Source organism: Balaenoptera physalus, assembly GCF_965194825.1.
Source record: "Balaenoptera physalus genome assembly, chromosome: 1".
Lineage (NCBI taxonomy): Eukaryota > Metazoa > Chordata > Mammalia > Artiodactyla > Balaenopteridae > Balaenoptera > Balaenoptera physalus.
The window spans coordinates 167425818-167444289 of NC_138882.1; the positions used below are offsets into that span (position 1 = coordinate 167425818).

The 18472-nt window shown below is 35.5% G+C and overlaps 1 protein-coding gene and 1 pseudogene across 3 annotated transcripts in view; one reads left to right on the forward strand and one right to left on the reverse strand.

The window, feature by feature from the left end:
• The window catches only part of AGO3 (argonaute RISC catalytic component 3), a 137542-nt gene that overhangs the window by 87456 nt on the left and 31614 nt on the right, over nucleotides 1-18472 (reverse strand). For both annotated transcript variants that reach the window (XM_082415770.1, XM_082415771.1), the window contains exon 3: nucleotides 2194-2314. In XM_082415770.1, coding sequence (XP_082271896.1) covers nucleotides 2194-2314 — 121 coding nt within the window. The remainder of the gene's footprint in view (nucleotides 1-2193; nucleotides 2315-18472) is intronic.
• On the forward strand, nucleotides 17249-17821 carry LOC309639247 (large ribosomal subunit protein eL21 pseudogene; annotated as a pseudogene). The gene has a single exon. The product of its transcript is annotated as a large ribosomal subunit protein eL21 pseudogene (transcript).

Sequence of the window (18472 nt, forward strand, 5' to 3'; positions counted from 1 at the left end):
GACAGAATTAGAAAATCACCATTACTACATAATAATAAACCTTCCAAGCAAGAATCATCAGTTACTAAAAAATTCTAAAGAGAAATGGGATTCTTAAAAGTATCTCCCTTATAAAAATTAAAAACTTTGGTGCATCAAGGGACACAATCAACATAGTGAAAAGGCAACCTATGGAATGTGAGAAAATATTCCAAAACATATATCCCATGAGAATACATAAAGAATTCCTAAAACTCAACAACAACAACAAAACCAAATAACCCAATTAAAAAATGGGCAAAGGAGTTGAATACACATTTCTCCAAAGAAGATAGACAAAAGGCCCATAAGCATATGAAAAGATGCTCAACATCATTAGCCATTAGGTAAATGCAAATCAAACCCACAATGAGATATTACTTCACACCCAATAGGATGACAACTATCGAAAATTCAGAAAACAACAAATGTTGGCAAGGGTGTGAAGTATTTAGAACCCTTGTCCACTGTTTGTAGAAACATAAAATGGTACAGTCACTATGGAAAACAGTATGGTGGTTTCCCAAAACACTAAAAATACAATTATCATTTATATGACCCAGCAACTCCACTTCTAGGTATATACACAAGAGAACTGAAAGCAGGCATTAGAAGAGAGATTTATACACCCATGTTGCATTATTGCATTATTTGCAATAGCCAAAAGGTGCTCATCAGTGGATGAATGGATAAACAAAATGTGGTATATACATTCAATGGAATATTATTCAACCTTAAAAAGGGAAGAAATTGTGACACATGTGACAACATGAATGAACCTTGAGGACATTATGCTAAGTAAAATAATCCAGTCACAAAAGGACAAATACTGTATGGTTCCACTTATACGAGGTCCCTAGAGTAAATCTATGTTCAAATGGGAAAGCAACCCAAGTGTCCATCAACAGATGAATGGATAAGTAAAATGTAGTATATACATATGATGGAATACTATTCAGCCTTAAAAAGGGAGGAAATTCTGACACATGTCACAACATGGATTAATCTTGAGGATACTATGCTAAGTGAAGTAAGCCAATCACAAAAGACAAAAACACTATGATTCCACTTATATGAGGTACTAAGAGAGGTCAAATTCATAAAGACAGAAAGTAGAATGGTGGTTGCCAGGGCCTGAGGGGAGGGAAAATGGGGAGTTAAGTGTCTAATGTGTACAGAGTTACAGTTTTACAAGATGGAGATGGATGATGGTGATGGTTGTAAATGTACTTTGCCACTGAACCATACCTTAAAAATGGCTCAGATGATAAACTTTATGTTATGTGTATTTTACCACAATTAAAAAAAATACTATCACCCCACAAAAGAAAGAAGAATAACTTGAAAGGAGAAACTTGGCAGATACCAACTTAACCAAGTGATCGAAGTTAACATCACCATTAATGGAACAAATACATATTATGTGCCTCCTGATACGATGCACTATTAAGGAAAGAACACTTATGTAATATTCCTGCCAAAAAAGCTTACTCAGAATCTAACCAAGAGGAAGCACCAGAAAAACACAGAGGGACATCCTACAAAATAACCTGCCTGTAATCGTCAACCATGTTAATGTCATAAAAGAAAAAAAAAAAAAAAAAAGGCTGGGAAATTGTTCCAGAATAAAGAAGACTAAAAAGACATAACATCTAAATACATTCAGGAACCTGGATTGGATTCTGTACTAAAGGGGAAAAAAATGCTGAAGGACATCATTGGAACAAATGACAAAACTGGAATAGGGGCAGATTAGACAAAAATATATCAATGTAAAATTTAGGGAAGTTGGTAACTGTACTGTGGTTTTTATCCTTGCTCTTAGGAAAAACACATTAAAGGGCATAATGTATAAAACCTACTCTTGAATGGTTCAGGAAAAAATAAATGTATATGTATCTCTATATATAGCTGTCTCTATAGATACAAAGAAAGTAAAAGAGAAAAGAAAGAGAATGATAAAACAAATGTGGCAAACTTTAAGAACACTGATGAATCTGGGTATACATGAGTTCTCTGCATGATTCTTACAACTTTTCTTTGAGTTTGAAATTATTTCAAAATAAAAAGTTAAAATAGATAAATAATACATATATAGACTACAATAAAATGGCAATAAGTGCATTTAAAAGACATTGCAAAAGTACAGCTTTCTGATAAAGGAATGCATCTTACCCCTGTAGTTGCCACAGGAAGTGGATTGGCTGTGTAAAGGCTTCTTTTTCCATCATAAACTGGTCTACGGTCCCCAAATATAGTTACTTTAAAATGCTGAACCATTGAGTCAACCACCTCCCTAAAAAAGGGAAAAAATGCATTCATATAATCCTCTGCATGATGAAATACAAAAATCTTAACTAAAGTAACTTCTTACACTATTTAAAGCTGTCCAAATTCTAAAAGATAATCATACATGGTAAAGATTTTGCTTTCAGGACCATGGCTTAGGATACCAGAAAGATTGATTTCTGGGAAGGGATGATATGAATTTCACAAAAGACAGAGAAGAATAAATCCAGTGAATTACTTAATCATTTCGTGACACAGTTGACCTGCAAAATATTATCCTTATAAACTGATCCAAAATCCCTTTCACCATCTCTAAGCACTACCTGACACATTCACCTTTCTTTATCAAAGAATATGATGCTCTTTCCTTTGTGCTCTAATAGCACCTAGTACATATATCTATTAGAACACTTACTTCACTGTATTATAATTATTATTACATACTTCACTTCTACTAGACTGTGAGATTTTAAGAGCAATAAACACACCTGTATCCTGTACCCCCCCCAATTCCTCTACCCACCCATTCTTCCAATGGTATCTAGCCAGTAAGGATATTTTGAAACCTCCATTTTTTTACCCAGCAAACATTTTTATCCTATATACTTACATGGGATGATATTAAAGTTTTTTTAGACATTTTAAAAAATTTGCAGACTACAGAGAGAATAATACCAAATATCCACAAATCAATATTTATTTTTACATACACATAATTTGTAAAAGCAGTGGAAAGATATCTAGAAGGGTATGTACCAAACAGATACAGTGGTTAGTTACCTCTGGAGAAAGAAGTGAAGAGAAGAATTATTTTTTATTTTGTTTACACAATCTAAATATATTACAATGACAGTATACTCACATAGTACTGGTATAATTTACAATGCATTTAAAAGAATGGGAAAAAAATTCAATTCTAGCCCAGTGAAGTAGAAGAGAAAGGAGAGAAAAAAGCATTTTCTGGAACAAAATAATTAAGCTGATTTGATACCCAGAGGAATTTTCCAAATGCTCAAAATTTCTATTTCCCCGCCTTTCAATTTTATTTTGCAAGTATTTCTTGCACCAGTCTTTTACTTTCCATTCCCAATTACCATCATCCTAAATTAAAACCTCATGTCCTAGTACCTGAATTATTTTAAGTTTCTTGTTTTTTATGCCTTTAATTTTTTCTTCTCCGGCCCAACTTATATCCCACTGCCAAATGAGTCTCCAAACCCCACTTTTATTCTCCAGGTACAAAAGCTTAAGTTAATCATGCTCCTCAGTTCATGCCACATTATCATCATTCATCTATATAAGACTCCTCTTCTAACTAATTGATTTCTTTCCTTCCATATTCATTTCTTATTCCCATTCTTCCCAATAAGTTATTTTTTCTAATGTGTTTGATAAACATTCTTCTGTTTGTATATATTCCTAACTTCACCCTCTGCACTAGGTTTTTAAAATCTGTTCACGTTGCTGTGGGACACTTAGTTCCTTGTGATGCAAAGTACTCCACATGTTGTCTACTTACTCTTCCAGCAATACAGACTCAGAGTATCTTTAACATTCAGCCACCAAAACAATGCTACAATGCAATATCTCCTTCTATGTCCCCTTATGAACTTGTGTGAGAATTAATCTCTGGCTATATATACCCAGGAACAGAACTGTTAGGTCCAAGTGAATTTTATCAACTAAATGATGAAGAACTGCCAAACTGCTCTGCAGAATGGCTGCACTGAACAATCCTCCTGGAGGTTCCTATTTCCCTACATCCCAGACAAGATTTGGCATTATCCAGCTTTGCTTTCTAATTTTTGCTAGCTCAGTGGGTAAAACTAAAAACTTGTTTTATTTAGATTTCTCTTATTACTAATGAATTTGAGCATCCCTTCATTATTTGTGTTTCTTCTTTTGTGAATTCCCTGTTTGTTTCCTTTGTTCATTTTCTATTGGGGTCCCAGTCTTGTTGTTGAATTGAAGGAGTTTCTTTGATATTCTAATGTTAATTCATTAACAGGTTTAGTTGTTGCAAATATCTTCCCCCAAATGTTACCTGCCTGTTAACAATGCCTATGTATTTACTGAACTGAAATCTTTAATGCTGTATCATCAAATTAATCATTTTTTCACCTTATGGTTTCATGCTTTTAAGGTTTTAAGAAATAATTTGCAAATATTAACTCACAAAGATGTATTATGTTTCATTAACTCTATAATTTTATCTATATTATGTTGGTCACTAATCCATTTGAGGTTCTTCTTTATAAATAGTATTATGGGAGAACTCAATTTTATTTTTCTCCCTACCAGTTTTCCCACACCATCTACTGAACAATCTATATTTAACTGATCAATTTATAATGCCAATTTATCTTATTAAGTTCTGATCTGAGTTCTCTCTGTTGTCCCAGTGGTCTCCTTGTCTGTTCTTGGACCAGTATCATATGTTTTCATGATTACTGGAGTGTTTTATTATGTTGTAATGTGGGGCAGGGCAAGTTCCTTTTCTTTCTCTAAGATATCAATAACTTAGATATTCATGGAAACATTTATTCAAAATAAATTTCGAGTTCTTCCCCACTGCCCCAAACTATCAAAACAATAAGGAAAAGAAACATATCTAGTGCCCTACATATAGTAAATAATCAAAAAATATCTGTTGGGACTTCGCTGGTGGCGCAGTGTTTAAGAATCCGCCTGCCAATGCAGGGGACACGGGTTCGAGCCCTGATCCGGGAGGATCCCACGTGCCGCGGAGCAGCTAAGCCCGGGCGCCACAACTACTGAGCCCACGAGCCACAACTACTGAGGCCCGTGCGCCTACAGCCCCGTGCTCTGCAACAAGGAGAGGCCACCGCAGTGAGAAGCCGCACACCGCAATGAGGAGTGGCCCACCCCCTGCTTGTCACAGCTGGAGAAAACCTGCACACAGCAACAAAGACCCAACCCAGCCAAATATAAATAAATAAATTTGTTTTTAAAAAAATCTGTTGGTTAAGAAACCCTCAAATAATACAAACTCGAGAGACAAGGCTAGTATGCTAAAAACAAATTAGTGTATTAAAAGCTACTGACAAACTACAACAATAAACAAAATAAAAGAAGATGAAACGTAAAACAGGTAACTGTAAAGTCTAAACACTTACGTTTGAAAAGTTCGACTGCAATAAGAACAAATTAGAGGATCTAAACTTACCCACTGCTCTCGTGCAAAGGGGCTTTAGGTGACTATAAATCCAAAATCAACTAATACTGTGATGTAGTTTCTTCAAAATTAAAGAACTCAAGTTGCATATATTTAAATACCCAGTATAAGGCAGGTAACCATCCCATCAAGTATTACACAGGTCATTTCAAACTCTGGAGTACTCTGTTCAATTTGGAAAAAACTTAAGACCCTAACAAATGAAACATAATCATAAAAAGGTAATCCTGATAGAAACTCACATAACATGAGCAAAAATAAATCAAATTAAGGACTCTTAGTCTAGAATAGGAAAGAGTCAAAGGAAATTAGAGAAGTCTTCAGCTATTTTGACAGACTGTCATGTGAAAAACTGAGTAGAGTATCTTCCTTGTATGGGAGGACAGAATTAGGACAAATAGTTGGAAAATATAAGGAGCTAGATTTTGGAACAAAAATTTCCAACATTTGCTAACCACCAGAGTTATTCGCGAGTGGATTACACTATCTCATAAAGTACCTGAGTTCATCCTTGCTAGAACTGTTCAAAAAGCACTTATGTCAGAGAAGATACCGACTAGAAGATTGAAATGAATAATGTCTACAATCCCCTCTAACAGTAAAATTTAATTAAGAGAATATCAAATAATGAAACTGCAGATCATAGCATCAGATACAGAAACTCCTTTATAAATAATTACACTAAATATTGATTTGAACTTAAGGATTCTGAGCCTTTACAAAATGGTATTAGAATTCTATGTACATTGGGCAATTTTAACTTTAACCTCTTACTAATATGATATAATTAAATGATATATTTAGACTTTTAATGGAACTTTATTGTGCAAGTTAACAAAATGACAAATGCAGGAACTGCAACTTGTCATTTTTTCTCTCAAATGATACTGTAGCAAAGGGTAGTTTATTAGAATATTCATCAGGCAGGCATGTGAAACTAGAGGAAAAACTCTCTAAAACAGTAATTTATCTAGTCATCTAGTCAGCTGTAGCAGCAAAGGTACTCACTGTATTATGAAGAAAGTTTGAATTGAGAAATGGCCAACTTGAGGAAACTTTAAAACATGTGGTAACACATGTACTGGAGAAAAATAAGTAGACATGAGTTTTTAGTCCCACTCTGCCACTAAATTGTTGGGAAATTTACTTGGCCTCTCTGAATTTAGTTCCTTTATCAATAAAAATGAGATAATAGTCTCAGGGCTGTTATAGGGACCATGTGGGATATTAGTGAAAGTACCTTGGGGGAAAAAGGTAAATATGTATCACACTATTTTTATATAAAAATTTAAGCATAATTATCTCAAAATCGTACTTCAAGAATGATATTGAGGTACTGAAGTCTTCCTAACAACAAACATACATTACAATGCAGTAGCATCAAATATAGTAAATAATACAAACAATGAATTCTGCTAATTAAGTTAGAAATTGTGAACTGAATTTTCTCTACATTGTAGTTTGTGGAGCACTAGTCTTTTATTATAACAATGAACAATGGGGGGAGGAATCTTTTGTTCAAATGTAGAAATTTCAGGATAACATTTTAAGTGTGTACTGTTAAGCCAGCTTCTTAGCTTACAATAAAAAGTAAATCTACCATAACCAAAATACATAAAATATTTTAACTTCTAAAGCAGTATGTAGGAAAGAAATTTGGGAAAGAAAATCTGAGTAACTGGGTATAAGAACTTCTAACCAATCTTTAGTGGCTTCCTTTTACCAATAACCTTAGTCTGAAGAGGGAAGAATTCTTGCAGAGAATAACATGATGCATTTTTGTAAAACCTCAGGACAGAATTTTAAAATCCTGAAGAATATCTGGCGATCACTACAAAAACGGAGCCTCCCTGAGTACATTAGGTCTTACACAGGGCTACAGCCTACCTTCCCACTCTTACCTCAACCACCACTTCCTATATTCTGGTACCAAGTCTTTTGACTCCATCATGCTCTGGTGCACAGACTGTAAAGTAAAATTTAATATTGTTTTCAGTAAGTTCCACTTTACCACCTGACTCATACAGCAGAAAAATGGTAGGAGAGGGAAACTTTAATGTAAAAAGGAGAGGAAATTATTTTCCTGTTAATTGTTACTATAAACTCACAGAGACTCATCTTCATCTCAATTTTAGGTACCTCTTAATTCTCTGCTCCCAAAAGATAGAATGGGAAATATTATTTTAGTCTTTAGGAGAAGATGTAAAATAGTATTTTCCTCTAAAAGTGACTATTCACCTTAGTTTAGTATTCCCAGCTACAATAAATTAATTTGCCACTATAATACAGACAGAACAAAGGAAGATTGCTAAGGTATAACAAGATGCTAAAATCACCCAGAGGTTTATAAAACACCGCGAAAACAGCTGACAGTCTCTCCTAGTATCCTTCTAACCTCTAATTTATCTTCATAACTCTGTACTAAGTAGCAGAGAAGGTAGCCATACCTTTGCATCAAGTTAAAGTTTAAAGATTCAGAGTAGAGGAGAAAGGAGTTATACTTTAAATCAACTTTTTAATACCTTATAAAATTTGTAGTACATCAGAGCTTTTTTTTAAAAATTAATTAATTTATTTATTTTTGGCTGTGTTGGGTCTTCGTTTCTGTGAGGGCTTTCTCTAGTTGCGGCAAGCGGGGGCCACTCTTCATTGCGGTGCGCGGGCCTCTCACTATCGTGGCCTCTCTTGTTGTAGAGCACAGGCTCCAGATGCGCAGGCTCAGTAGTTGTGGCTCACGGGCCTAGTTGCTCCGTGGCATGTGGGATCTTCCCAGACCAGGGCTCGAACCCGTGTCCCCTGCATTAGCAGGCAGATTCTCAACCACTGCGCCACCAGGGAAGCCCCTACATCAGAGCATTTTACCATAAACTATCTTCACTGCCAATTCATATGGGTGTGAATTCTTTCATAATCTTATATAACCACACTAGCTAATCTAGTAACCATTTCTAGTATTCACAAACAATTGATAGATTACTTTAGACTGAGCAATAGATTTTTTTTTAACATCTTTATTGGAATATAATTGCTTTACAATGGTGTGTTAGTTTCTGCTTTATAACAAAGTGAATCAGTTATACATATACATATGTTCCCATATCTCTTCCCTCTTGCATCAATAGATTTTTAACTCAATGTGGCTTACACTAACAATTCTCCTCTAGAACACTTCTCCCTCAGGCCACCATTGACTTCTTAAGAGACATAGCCTCTTTTCAGTCTCTACGGTCCTCGCTTCTTTTAGCATTTGCCACTGTGATCAATCCTTGAAAATCACGATCCGTGCTTTATTTTCTCTGAAACAGCTTCTACTTTGTCCTGGTTCTCCTACCTTTGCAATCTCTAAGTGTCTTCACTGGCAACCTGAAACAATAGTATCCCCAGAGATCTATTCTCAGTTTTCTTATCTTGACGCTACACACTCTCCCTAGTTTTTAACTATCACCTATATGCTGACACATCTCAAATCTCAATCTTGACTTATTTCCTGAGCTCTAGGAGCTTATTTCGAATAATCTATTGAACTTCTCCATCTTGATGTTTCTTACACAATTCAACCTCCAAATAGTTAAGAGAAAATAAAAAACTTGGTCCTTTCACCATCTGTATTTCTGTTAAAGCCATCAACACTGTACAAGCAAGGAACTATGAAGCCATTCTTATCTCTTCCCTTTCTCTACACACCTAAATTATTCATTCTTCTTCTAAATCTTATATCTAAGCCTCTGCTCCACCGCCACTGCCACTGCTATTAGTTAAGTCTTAGAACACACTATCTCTAATCTAAAAAAGTAGGTGCCAAACACGAATTTTAAAAGATACATGCACCCCGATGTTCATAGCAGCAGTATTTGCAATAGCCAAGACATGGAATCAACCCAATGCCCATCAACAGATGAATGGATAAAGATGTGGTGTATGTGTGTATTCTCACACACACACACACACACACACACACACACACACACACACACACACACACACACGCAGAATGGAATATTACTCAGCCATTAAAAAGAATGAAATTCTGCCATTTGCAGCAACATGAATGGACCTAGAGAATATTACACTTAGTGAAATAAGTCAGAGAAAGACAAATACTGTATGATATCACTTATATGTGTAATCTTAAAAATAATACAAATGAATGTATATGCAAAACAGAAACAGACTCACAGCTATAGAAAACAAACTTCAGTTACCAAAGGGGAGTGAAGAGGGGGGAGAAACAAATTAGGGCTATGGGATTAACAGATATAAACTACTATGTATAAAATAGATAAGCAACAAGGATATATTACATAGCACAGGGAATTATAGCCATTATCCTGTAATAACTTATAATGAAGTATAATCTGCAAAAATACTGAATCACTATGCTATACACCTGAAACTAATATTATAAATCAACTATACTACAAATTAAAAAAAATAGGGGACTTCTCTGGTGGTCCAGTGGTTAAGAATCCCTCTTCCAATGTAGGGGATGCGGGTTCAATCCCTGGTCGGGGAACTAAGATCCCACATGCCGCGGGGCAACTGAGCCCACGAGTCGCAACTAGACAGAAGCCCGCGCACCGCAACAAAAGATCCCGTGTGCTGCAACTAAGACCCAACGCAGCCAATAAATAAATATTAAAAAAAAATAGTATTAGAGGTGCTAGCGGCTATGCTGGAGTATGAGAAAAAATGGTTAGAAGTATTTATATTTAATTTTCATCTAACAATTACAAATTGAGATGGACTAAAATTCATGAATAGGGATTGATACTGGTATCCTCATTTAGTCCACATCAGACGATCAGGTGTAACATATGTAGGTACACAAAGAATCCAAAGAGAATAATGGGAGTTCTGCAACATAAGAGTTAACAGTGGAACTCCCACTCATTCATTCATTTTCAGCATGTTGTAACTTATTTCCGTTCAAGTGTGTGGCACATATTCTATCAGGTTTTGGTACAGTAATCAGAACACGTCAAATTACTAAATCTATTCTTAAATATTAAAAATTAAAAATTATTTCAAAATATTGTTTCCCACCTTTAATTTTTCTATAGTTATGCAATGTTAGAATAGTAGTACATGTCCATAAATTTAAAAATTTTAAATGTGTGTGTGTATATATATATCTATATATATCTATATAGATATATTTATCTATTTATTGTTGAATGCATGGGTAAATATGTTTTAACTAATAGGGATGCATGATCAAAAGTTTGAAGACTACTGCAATCGCCTTCCAAATGTTCTCCAGGACTCTGGTCTTTTCTCTTCTCTAATTCATTCTCCCCACTGCCATTAGAAATGCTTTTTTTTTTTTTTTTTTTTTTGGCTGCATCATGCCACTTGCAGGATCTTAGTTCCCCGACCAGGGATTGAACCTACTCCCTTGGCAGTGAAAGCATGGAGTCCTAACCATTGGACCGCCAGGGAATTTCCTAGAAATGCTTTTACAGAACCCTCCTACACTGTTAGTGGGAATGTATATTGGTGCAGTCACTATGGAGAATAGCATAGCACCTCAAAAATCTAAAAACAGAGTCGCCATATGATCCGGCAATCCCACTCCTGGGCATATACCCAGACAAAACTATAATTCGAACAGATACATGCACCCCTATGTTCACAGCAGCACTATTTACAATAGCCAAGACATGGATACAACCTAAATGTCCATCGACAGATGAATGGATAAAGAAGATGTGGTATATATACAATGGAATATTACTAAGCCATTAAAAAGAATGAAATAATGCCATTTGCAGCTACATGGATGGACCTAGATATTATCACACTAAGCGAAGTAAGTCAGAAAGAGAAAGACAAATACCATATGATATCACTTATACATGGAATCTAAAATATGACACATATGGGAATTCCCTGACAGTCCAGTGGTTAGGACTCCGCACTTTCACTGCCGAGGGCCTAGGTTCAATCCCTGGTCGGGGAACTAAGATCCCACAAGCTGTGTGGTACGGCAAAAAAAAAAAAAAGAAAAAAAAAAGACACATATGAACTTATCCATGAAACAGAAACAGACTCACAGACATAGAGAACAGACTTGTGGTTGCCAAGGGGGAGGGCGGAGGGGAGGGCTGGATCGGAGTTTGGGACTAGCAGACGCAAACTATTATATATAGAATAAATAAACAACAAGGTCCTACTGTATAGCACAGGGAACTATATTCACTACTCTGTAATAAACCATAATGGAAAAGAATATGAAAAAGAATGAATACATACACACACACACACACACACATAAAAAAAACTGAATCACTTTGCTGAGCACCAGAAACTAACACAACATTGTAACTCAACTATGATTCAATTAAAAAAAAAAAAACACTGAAAAGAAAGAAAGAAGTGCTTTTAAATATAGGTGTTCCTCATTTGCTCAAAAGCCTCCAGTGGCTCTCTACTCTTTCTGAATTCACAAGCCTTAGCATGGATTTAAGATCCTTTATAACCTACTTGCTGGCCAACTTTTTCAGACTCTAGCTACTCTATTTATACTGGCCTATTTCTGTTACATAAACATGTCATACCTTTGCTCATGCTCTCTCTCTATGGATTATTCTTTCCCCTAGTCCATGGGTAACTATTCAGCTCAGGTAACAATGTCAGGTACCCTATCTTCCTCGCTAACCAAAAGCAGGAATCATTACTCTTTTATCACAGCACATACTGCACATCTCACAGAACTTGTCACTCTATACAGACTATATAATCCTTGGCAGGAATCATGTCTTATTTATCTTGTTATCTCCAGAACTTAGCACAGTGCCTGACACAAACAGGGGCACAATAAGTTAAACAGTTAATGAAAACATAGAGAAGATTTTAAAAATGATCTTTTTAAAAGTTACTGCAGGCTTTAGAATTATAGTTCTAGTCAGGATCCATATATCCTGAAATCTAGTACTAATAGCATTCTGCTTTGGTACAATAATATGGTACATTCAGATAACTGCTTTAAATTAATTTAACTCAGCCTAAGGAAAAAAATGGAGCATACTAGAAGTAAACAAGTCAAGGCACATCCTACAATGGAATACTATACAGCTGTTATTGTAATTTAAATCTACACAGATAGATAGATATTAGTAATAAACCCTACCTACTAGTCCCTGATGTTTAGACATATATTTATTTATAAGAGTATCTTTGAATTTCAAATATATTGTAGGAATATTAGCCAAAAGGTTAATTTCTACTGAGTAATTTATTTAAATGCTACTTTAAAAGAATTTTGAGATTTGAAATAATCACCATCTATTAACTTTCCTATCTTCCAAGTGACTAACAACTAACAAGGAAAATAAAACTTGCTTTTTCTTAACTGACATATTTTGCATGATATCGTTTCCCCAAGATAGCTAAATATTGAAAACTATACCATTTGATTTTCACTGGCAGTGTTTTCTGGTGTATGTCTTCTAAACCATTTTAATCAGAAGTATACCCCTCTACAGATAAGACACCAAAAGAACAGCTGGCAAAAGAAAAAAATAATTGGACTTCATCAAAATGAAAAATGTTTGTGTTTCAGAGGATACCATCAAGAAAGTGAAAAGGCAGCACAAGGAATATAGCCAATATTTCATAATAACTTTGTATGGAATATAATCTATTAAATATCAAATCACTATTTTGTATACCTGAAACTAATAATATAATATTGTAAATAAACTATATTTCAATTAAAAGAAAAAAGAAAAAAATTTTTAAAAGGAAGTAAAAAGGCAAGGTGCAGAAAGGGAGAAAATTTTTGCAAATCATCTTATCTGATAAGGTATAAAGAACTCCTACAATTCAGTAATGAAAAGGCAAATGATCCAATTTAAAAATGGGCAAAAGACCTGAATAGACATTTCTCTGAAAATATACAAATAGCCAATAAGTGCACGAAAATATGGTCAATATCACTAGCCATCAGGGAAATGCAAATCAAAGTAACAATGAAATACTACTTAACACTCACTATGATGGCTATAATCAAAAAGACAGATAACAAATGTTAATGAGGATGTAGACAAACTGGAATTACCACACACTGCTAATGGAAATGTAAAATGATGCAGCCACTTTAGAAAAGAGTCTGGCAGTTCCTCAAAAGGTTAAACATAGAGTTACCATATGATTCCCCTCTTGGGTATACACTCAAGAGAAATGAAAACACGTCCCACACAAAATTCTGTACATGAACGTGCATAGCAGCATAATTCTTAAGAGCCAAAATGTGCAAACAACTCACATGTCCATCAACTGATGAACTGATACACAAAATATCCATACAATGGAATATCATTAAGCAATAAAAAGGAATGAAGTACTAATACATGTTACAACATTATGTGAAAACGTGAAATGAAAGAGGTCAGTCACACAGAAGGCCACATATTGTATGATTCTATTTATATTTAAATGTCCAGAAAAGGCAAATCTACAGAGACAGAAAGTAGATTAGTGTTGGGCAGGGACTGCAGGGAGGGAGGCAATGGGGAGTGACTGCTAGTGAGTATGGGATTTCTTTGGGGGAGGACAAAATGTTCTAAAGTATGACTGCAGTGACAGTTGTACATTATCACTGTGAACATACTAAATGCCACTGAATTGCACACTTTAAATGAGTGAATCGTGTAGTATGTGATTTTTTTTTTTAATTTTATTTATTTATTTATTTATGGCTGTGTTGGGTCTTCGTTTCTGTGCGAGGGCTTTCTCCAGCCGCGGCAAGCGGGGGCCACTCCTCATCGCGGTGCGCGGGCCTCTCACCATCGTGGCCTCTCTTGCTGCGGAGCACAGGCTCCAGACGCGCAGGCTCAGTAATTGTGGCTCGCAGGCCTAGTTGCTCTGCAGGCCTAGTTGCTCCGCGGCATGTGGGATCCTCCCAGACCAGGGCTCGAACCCATGTCCCCTGCATTGGCAGGCAGACTCTCAACCACTGCGCCACCAGGGAAGCCCCAGTATGTGAATTTTATATCAATAAGGATGTTATTTAAAAAAAGAATGTCCTGTACTTCCCTGGTGGCGCAGTGGTTGAGAGTCCGCCTGCCAATGCAGGGGACACGGGTTCGATCCCTAGTCCGGGAAGATCTCACATGCCGTGGAGCAACTAAGCCCGCGAGCCACAACTACTGAGCCCGCGCACCTAGAGGCCGTGCTCTGCAACAAGAGAAGCCACCGCAATGAGAAGCCCACGCACCGCAACGAAGACTCAAAGCAGCCAAAAAAAAGAAAAGAAAACAAACAAACAAAAAAACCCAATGTGTTAAAAAGAAAAAAAGAATATCCCTTTCTTGCACACTACCCTGTTATAACACTATGCCAATAATATTCCTAATAACAGTAGAAGAGAGTTTCTTCAAACACTCTGACTTGCTATTTCTATTTAAAAGCCAAAATCATATCAATACAGATTTTTTCCTTCTAAGATTCAATCATTAGAATTACATTACATCCATATGCACTATGCACAAACATTCAGCACTATGTCATTAATCATAATAGAATAGTAACAGCAATCATACTAGTACAATGATTATAAGATAATGCTTAATTTGTAAAAGAAAATTAAACCAAAACTTCGATCACAATCTATTACCAACTATTTCAACATTCCTTCAAATCTTTATGCAAGGAGATCTTGCATTTATAATCATGCTGCATACACAACTTTCCCCATCTATTTCACTATTTAACAATTTTGAATAAATATGGAACAGTCTATTCATGGTTTATCCTCATATATATTTAGTAGTTGTACAAACTAGCATAAAAATCTCAAGTTACAGATTTTATACTTCAGGTCATAATATTTCTAGAAATTAATTTTTAGTTATTAAGACCATTCACTTGTTAAAAAAAAAACTAGAAACATCTGAAATCTGCTTTACATGTTCTTTTAACTAATGATGATTTTATAATCAAATAATTAAATAGGGAAAAAAAGAAACACACAGACACACACTCCCCAAAGAAGTGAGGAAAGGATAAAAAAAGCAACAGACAGAAAGTCTAAAGTAGAAAAATTGACTCACAAGATGATTCACAAACATTTCCTGGATATTTTGTCCAAGAAAACTCTTCTGACTAAAGTGGAAACTTGTTTGGCTGCAATACATCATTCTACTATTATGATTAAGGCCACAGTGCCAAATATTTGAGCATGTGGCATATGGACAAGAGAAACCTCATATGTGTTGATTTAAATACTGCTGCATTTTGGCCCATAACTGTTTAGTTCATATTGAAAAGGAATTGTAAAGTTCTATTTAGTTTCTTCTAACTTCTAGAATTCTAGTTGTTGAAGCGTAAGAACTGAACCAATTTAGGAAGCCCACCAACAATTTTAACTGACTAGTTACATGATATTTCAAAAATTGAAGACAAAAGCTAGTCTTTTGAAGAAAATAAAGGGAATAAGCTTTGTGGATATTGACATAAAATTAAATCAATATTATTAACAAAGTATAAAGTTGGTTAACGCCAATTTTAGAGTCCCAAGGAAGTCCTATAGCTCCTATCAAAACTCAAATAAAAGGTACACGATAAAAAAAATTTCCATTTGGGAACATCTAAATTACAGATCCTTTACTCCTACTGACCAATAACGTAAGAAGACATAGCAACATAAAGATGAAATACAATTAGGGATGCCAAAAGGACTGTAAGTTAAAACCAGAATGTACCACACTAATTTATTATATACATTTTCCTCCCAAACTTAACCAACATGTTGAGCATCTACGTGTGAAACTCTATGGTACGCAACTTCATATACACACATATAACGTGATTATTCCTCTACCAAAAAAAAGGCAGGAAAAAGAACAAATCTAATAAACAATTTTGTTCTTTTTTACCCAACGTTATTGCCAATGCCCTAGTCCCTCATAACTCATCTGAAATACTAAAAAAAACTTCAATTGACATCCTTCTAAGTCCCAAGCCTCCAACTCCTACCACTTCCTCAATTCCATCCCATTTTGTCTTCAAGTGATTTTGTTTTTCTAACATTTTCATCATATAATTTTCCTATTCAATAAATAACGTATAAGAATTCTTCACTATATACTGCTAAAGTTAGGGGCAATTTTTTCAGGCAGGGCAAGGTGGAGAGGCAATAATAAGGAATTCAGCTAAGAAATATCTGTCTTAGACATTCTATCAGTTAAGAGATTTCCTTAGGTTAATAAATGCCTTTTAAAAATGTAAACATCTACCAGAAAGGTCAGAATTATCCTTCATTCAAATTTACACATTAACACCCCAGTTCTGAGAAACAAGAAAAAGGGAATTTGATAGTGCAGCATGAGACAGTTGGTCCCTGTAAGCCCAAAGACAGACAAAAGAGAAGGACACTAACATAAAGACTAACCTATATATCCTAGGAGAGAAGGGTAGGGCACTGAAAATCCATATGTAGGCATACAAAGCCCTCTATAATGTCCAGTTCTCTTTCCTGTCTCCCACCAACACACTCATCCCATTTTACTTTTATAAGCATTTCATTCATTTTACTGAGTATTTATTATGTGTCAATCATTGAGCTAAGATCAGGGCTACAAAGATGATAAAGAATATTACTTTTCACGAAGAGGTTATACTGAGAGAAGAGGGTAACAAATAACGCACTAAAAATACTGTAACGAAAGTGTACACCAACCAAGTACTACAAGGTCATAGTAGAATGAACTACCATCTGGCCTTTCGGCTGGAACCACCATCTTCCAACAATTCATCAAAATGACCAACACAAAGGGAAGGAGGAGGGGTACTTGCTATATGTTCTCTAGGCCTTTTAGAAAACACGGAGTTGTTCCTTTGGCCACATACATGCGAATCAAGAAGAAAGTGATATTGTAGATATCAAGCGAATGGGCACTGTTCCATAAGGAATGCCCCACAAATGTTACCATGGCAAAACTGGAAGAGTCTACAGTGTTACCTAGCACAATGTTGGCATCGTTGTAAACAAACAAGTTAAGGGCAAGATTCTTGCCAAGAGAATTAATGTGCCTATCAAGCACATTAAGCACTCTAAAAGCCAAGATAGCTTCCTGAAATGTGTGAAGGAAAACGATCAGAAAAAGAAGGAAGCCAAAGAGAAAGGTACTTGGGTTCAGCTGAAGCGCCAGCCTGCTCCACCCAGAGAAGCACACTTCGTGAGAACCAGTGGAAAGGAGCCTGAACTGTTGGAGCCCATTACCTATGAATTCATGGCATGATGGGTGTAAAGAAAATAAAAGACCTGGACTGTACATATGTTTCTCTTAATTGAGTAGAAGTGTTGTGTCCCTTCTCCCAAAGAAATATTTAAAGCACATTTTAACTGTGTCCGAATTCAGTGGGTGATGTCTTTACTTTTCAAATTTAGTTGTTTTTCTTCCTGAAAGATGTGAGGTAATTTGTTGTGCAATATACTCCACTGGTTAATAAACTGTCAAATATGATTTGTGAAAAAGAAAAAAAGAATGAACTACCGTCTGACTATGGAGTTCAAAATGTTTGTCCTGAAAAATAATAGAAGTTCGCCAGATAGGTAAGGGCAGAGAGGGCATTCCAGGTAGGAGTTGCAGAATATGAAAAAAGATAAAGGTTAGAGCCAAACTAAGAAAGGTTTGCTATAGTAAATTTGGGATGTTATTCTGTAGGCAATAGGGAGCTGAATACATTTTAAAGTAGGGGAGTGATATAATCAGATTTCTTATTTAAAAGAATAACTACGCCAGAAGTATGGATACTTAACGAGAATGGGGAGAGAAAGAAATGTTAGGGGAGACCAATTTGAAGATCATTATAATAGTCTAGATAACAAATAAGGGTCTGAAACCAAGGTGGTAGCAGTATGGATGGAGAGGGGCCAAATTAGGGAATAATTTTTGAAACAGAAGCAATAGGACTTGATAACCAACAGGAGGAAAAAGAAGGTCTAGTTTGGGAATTTAGGTAGAG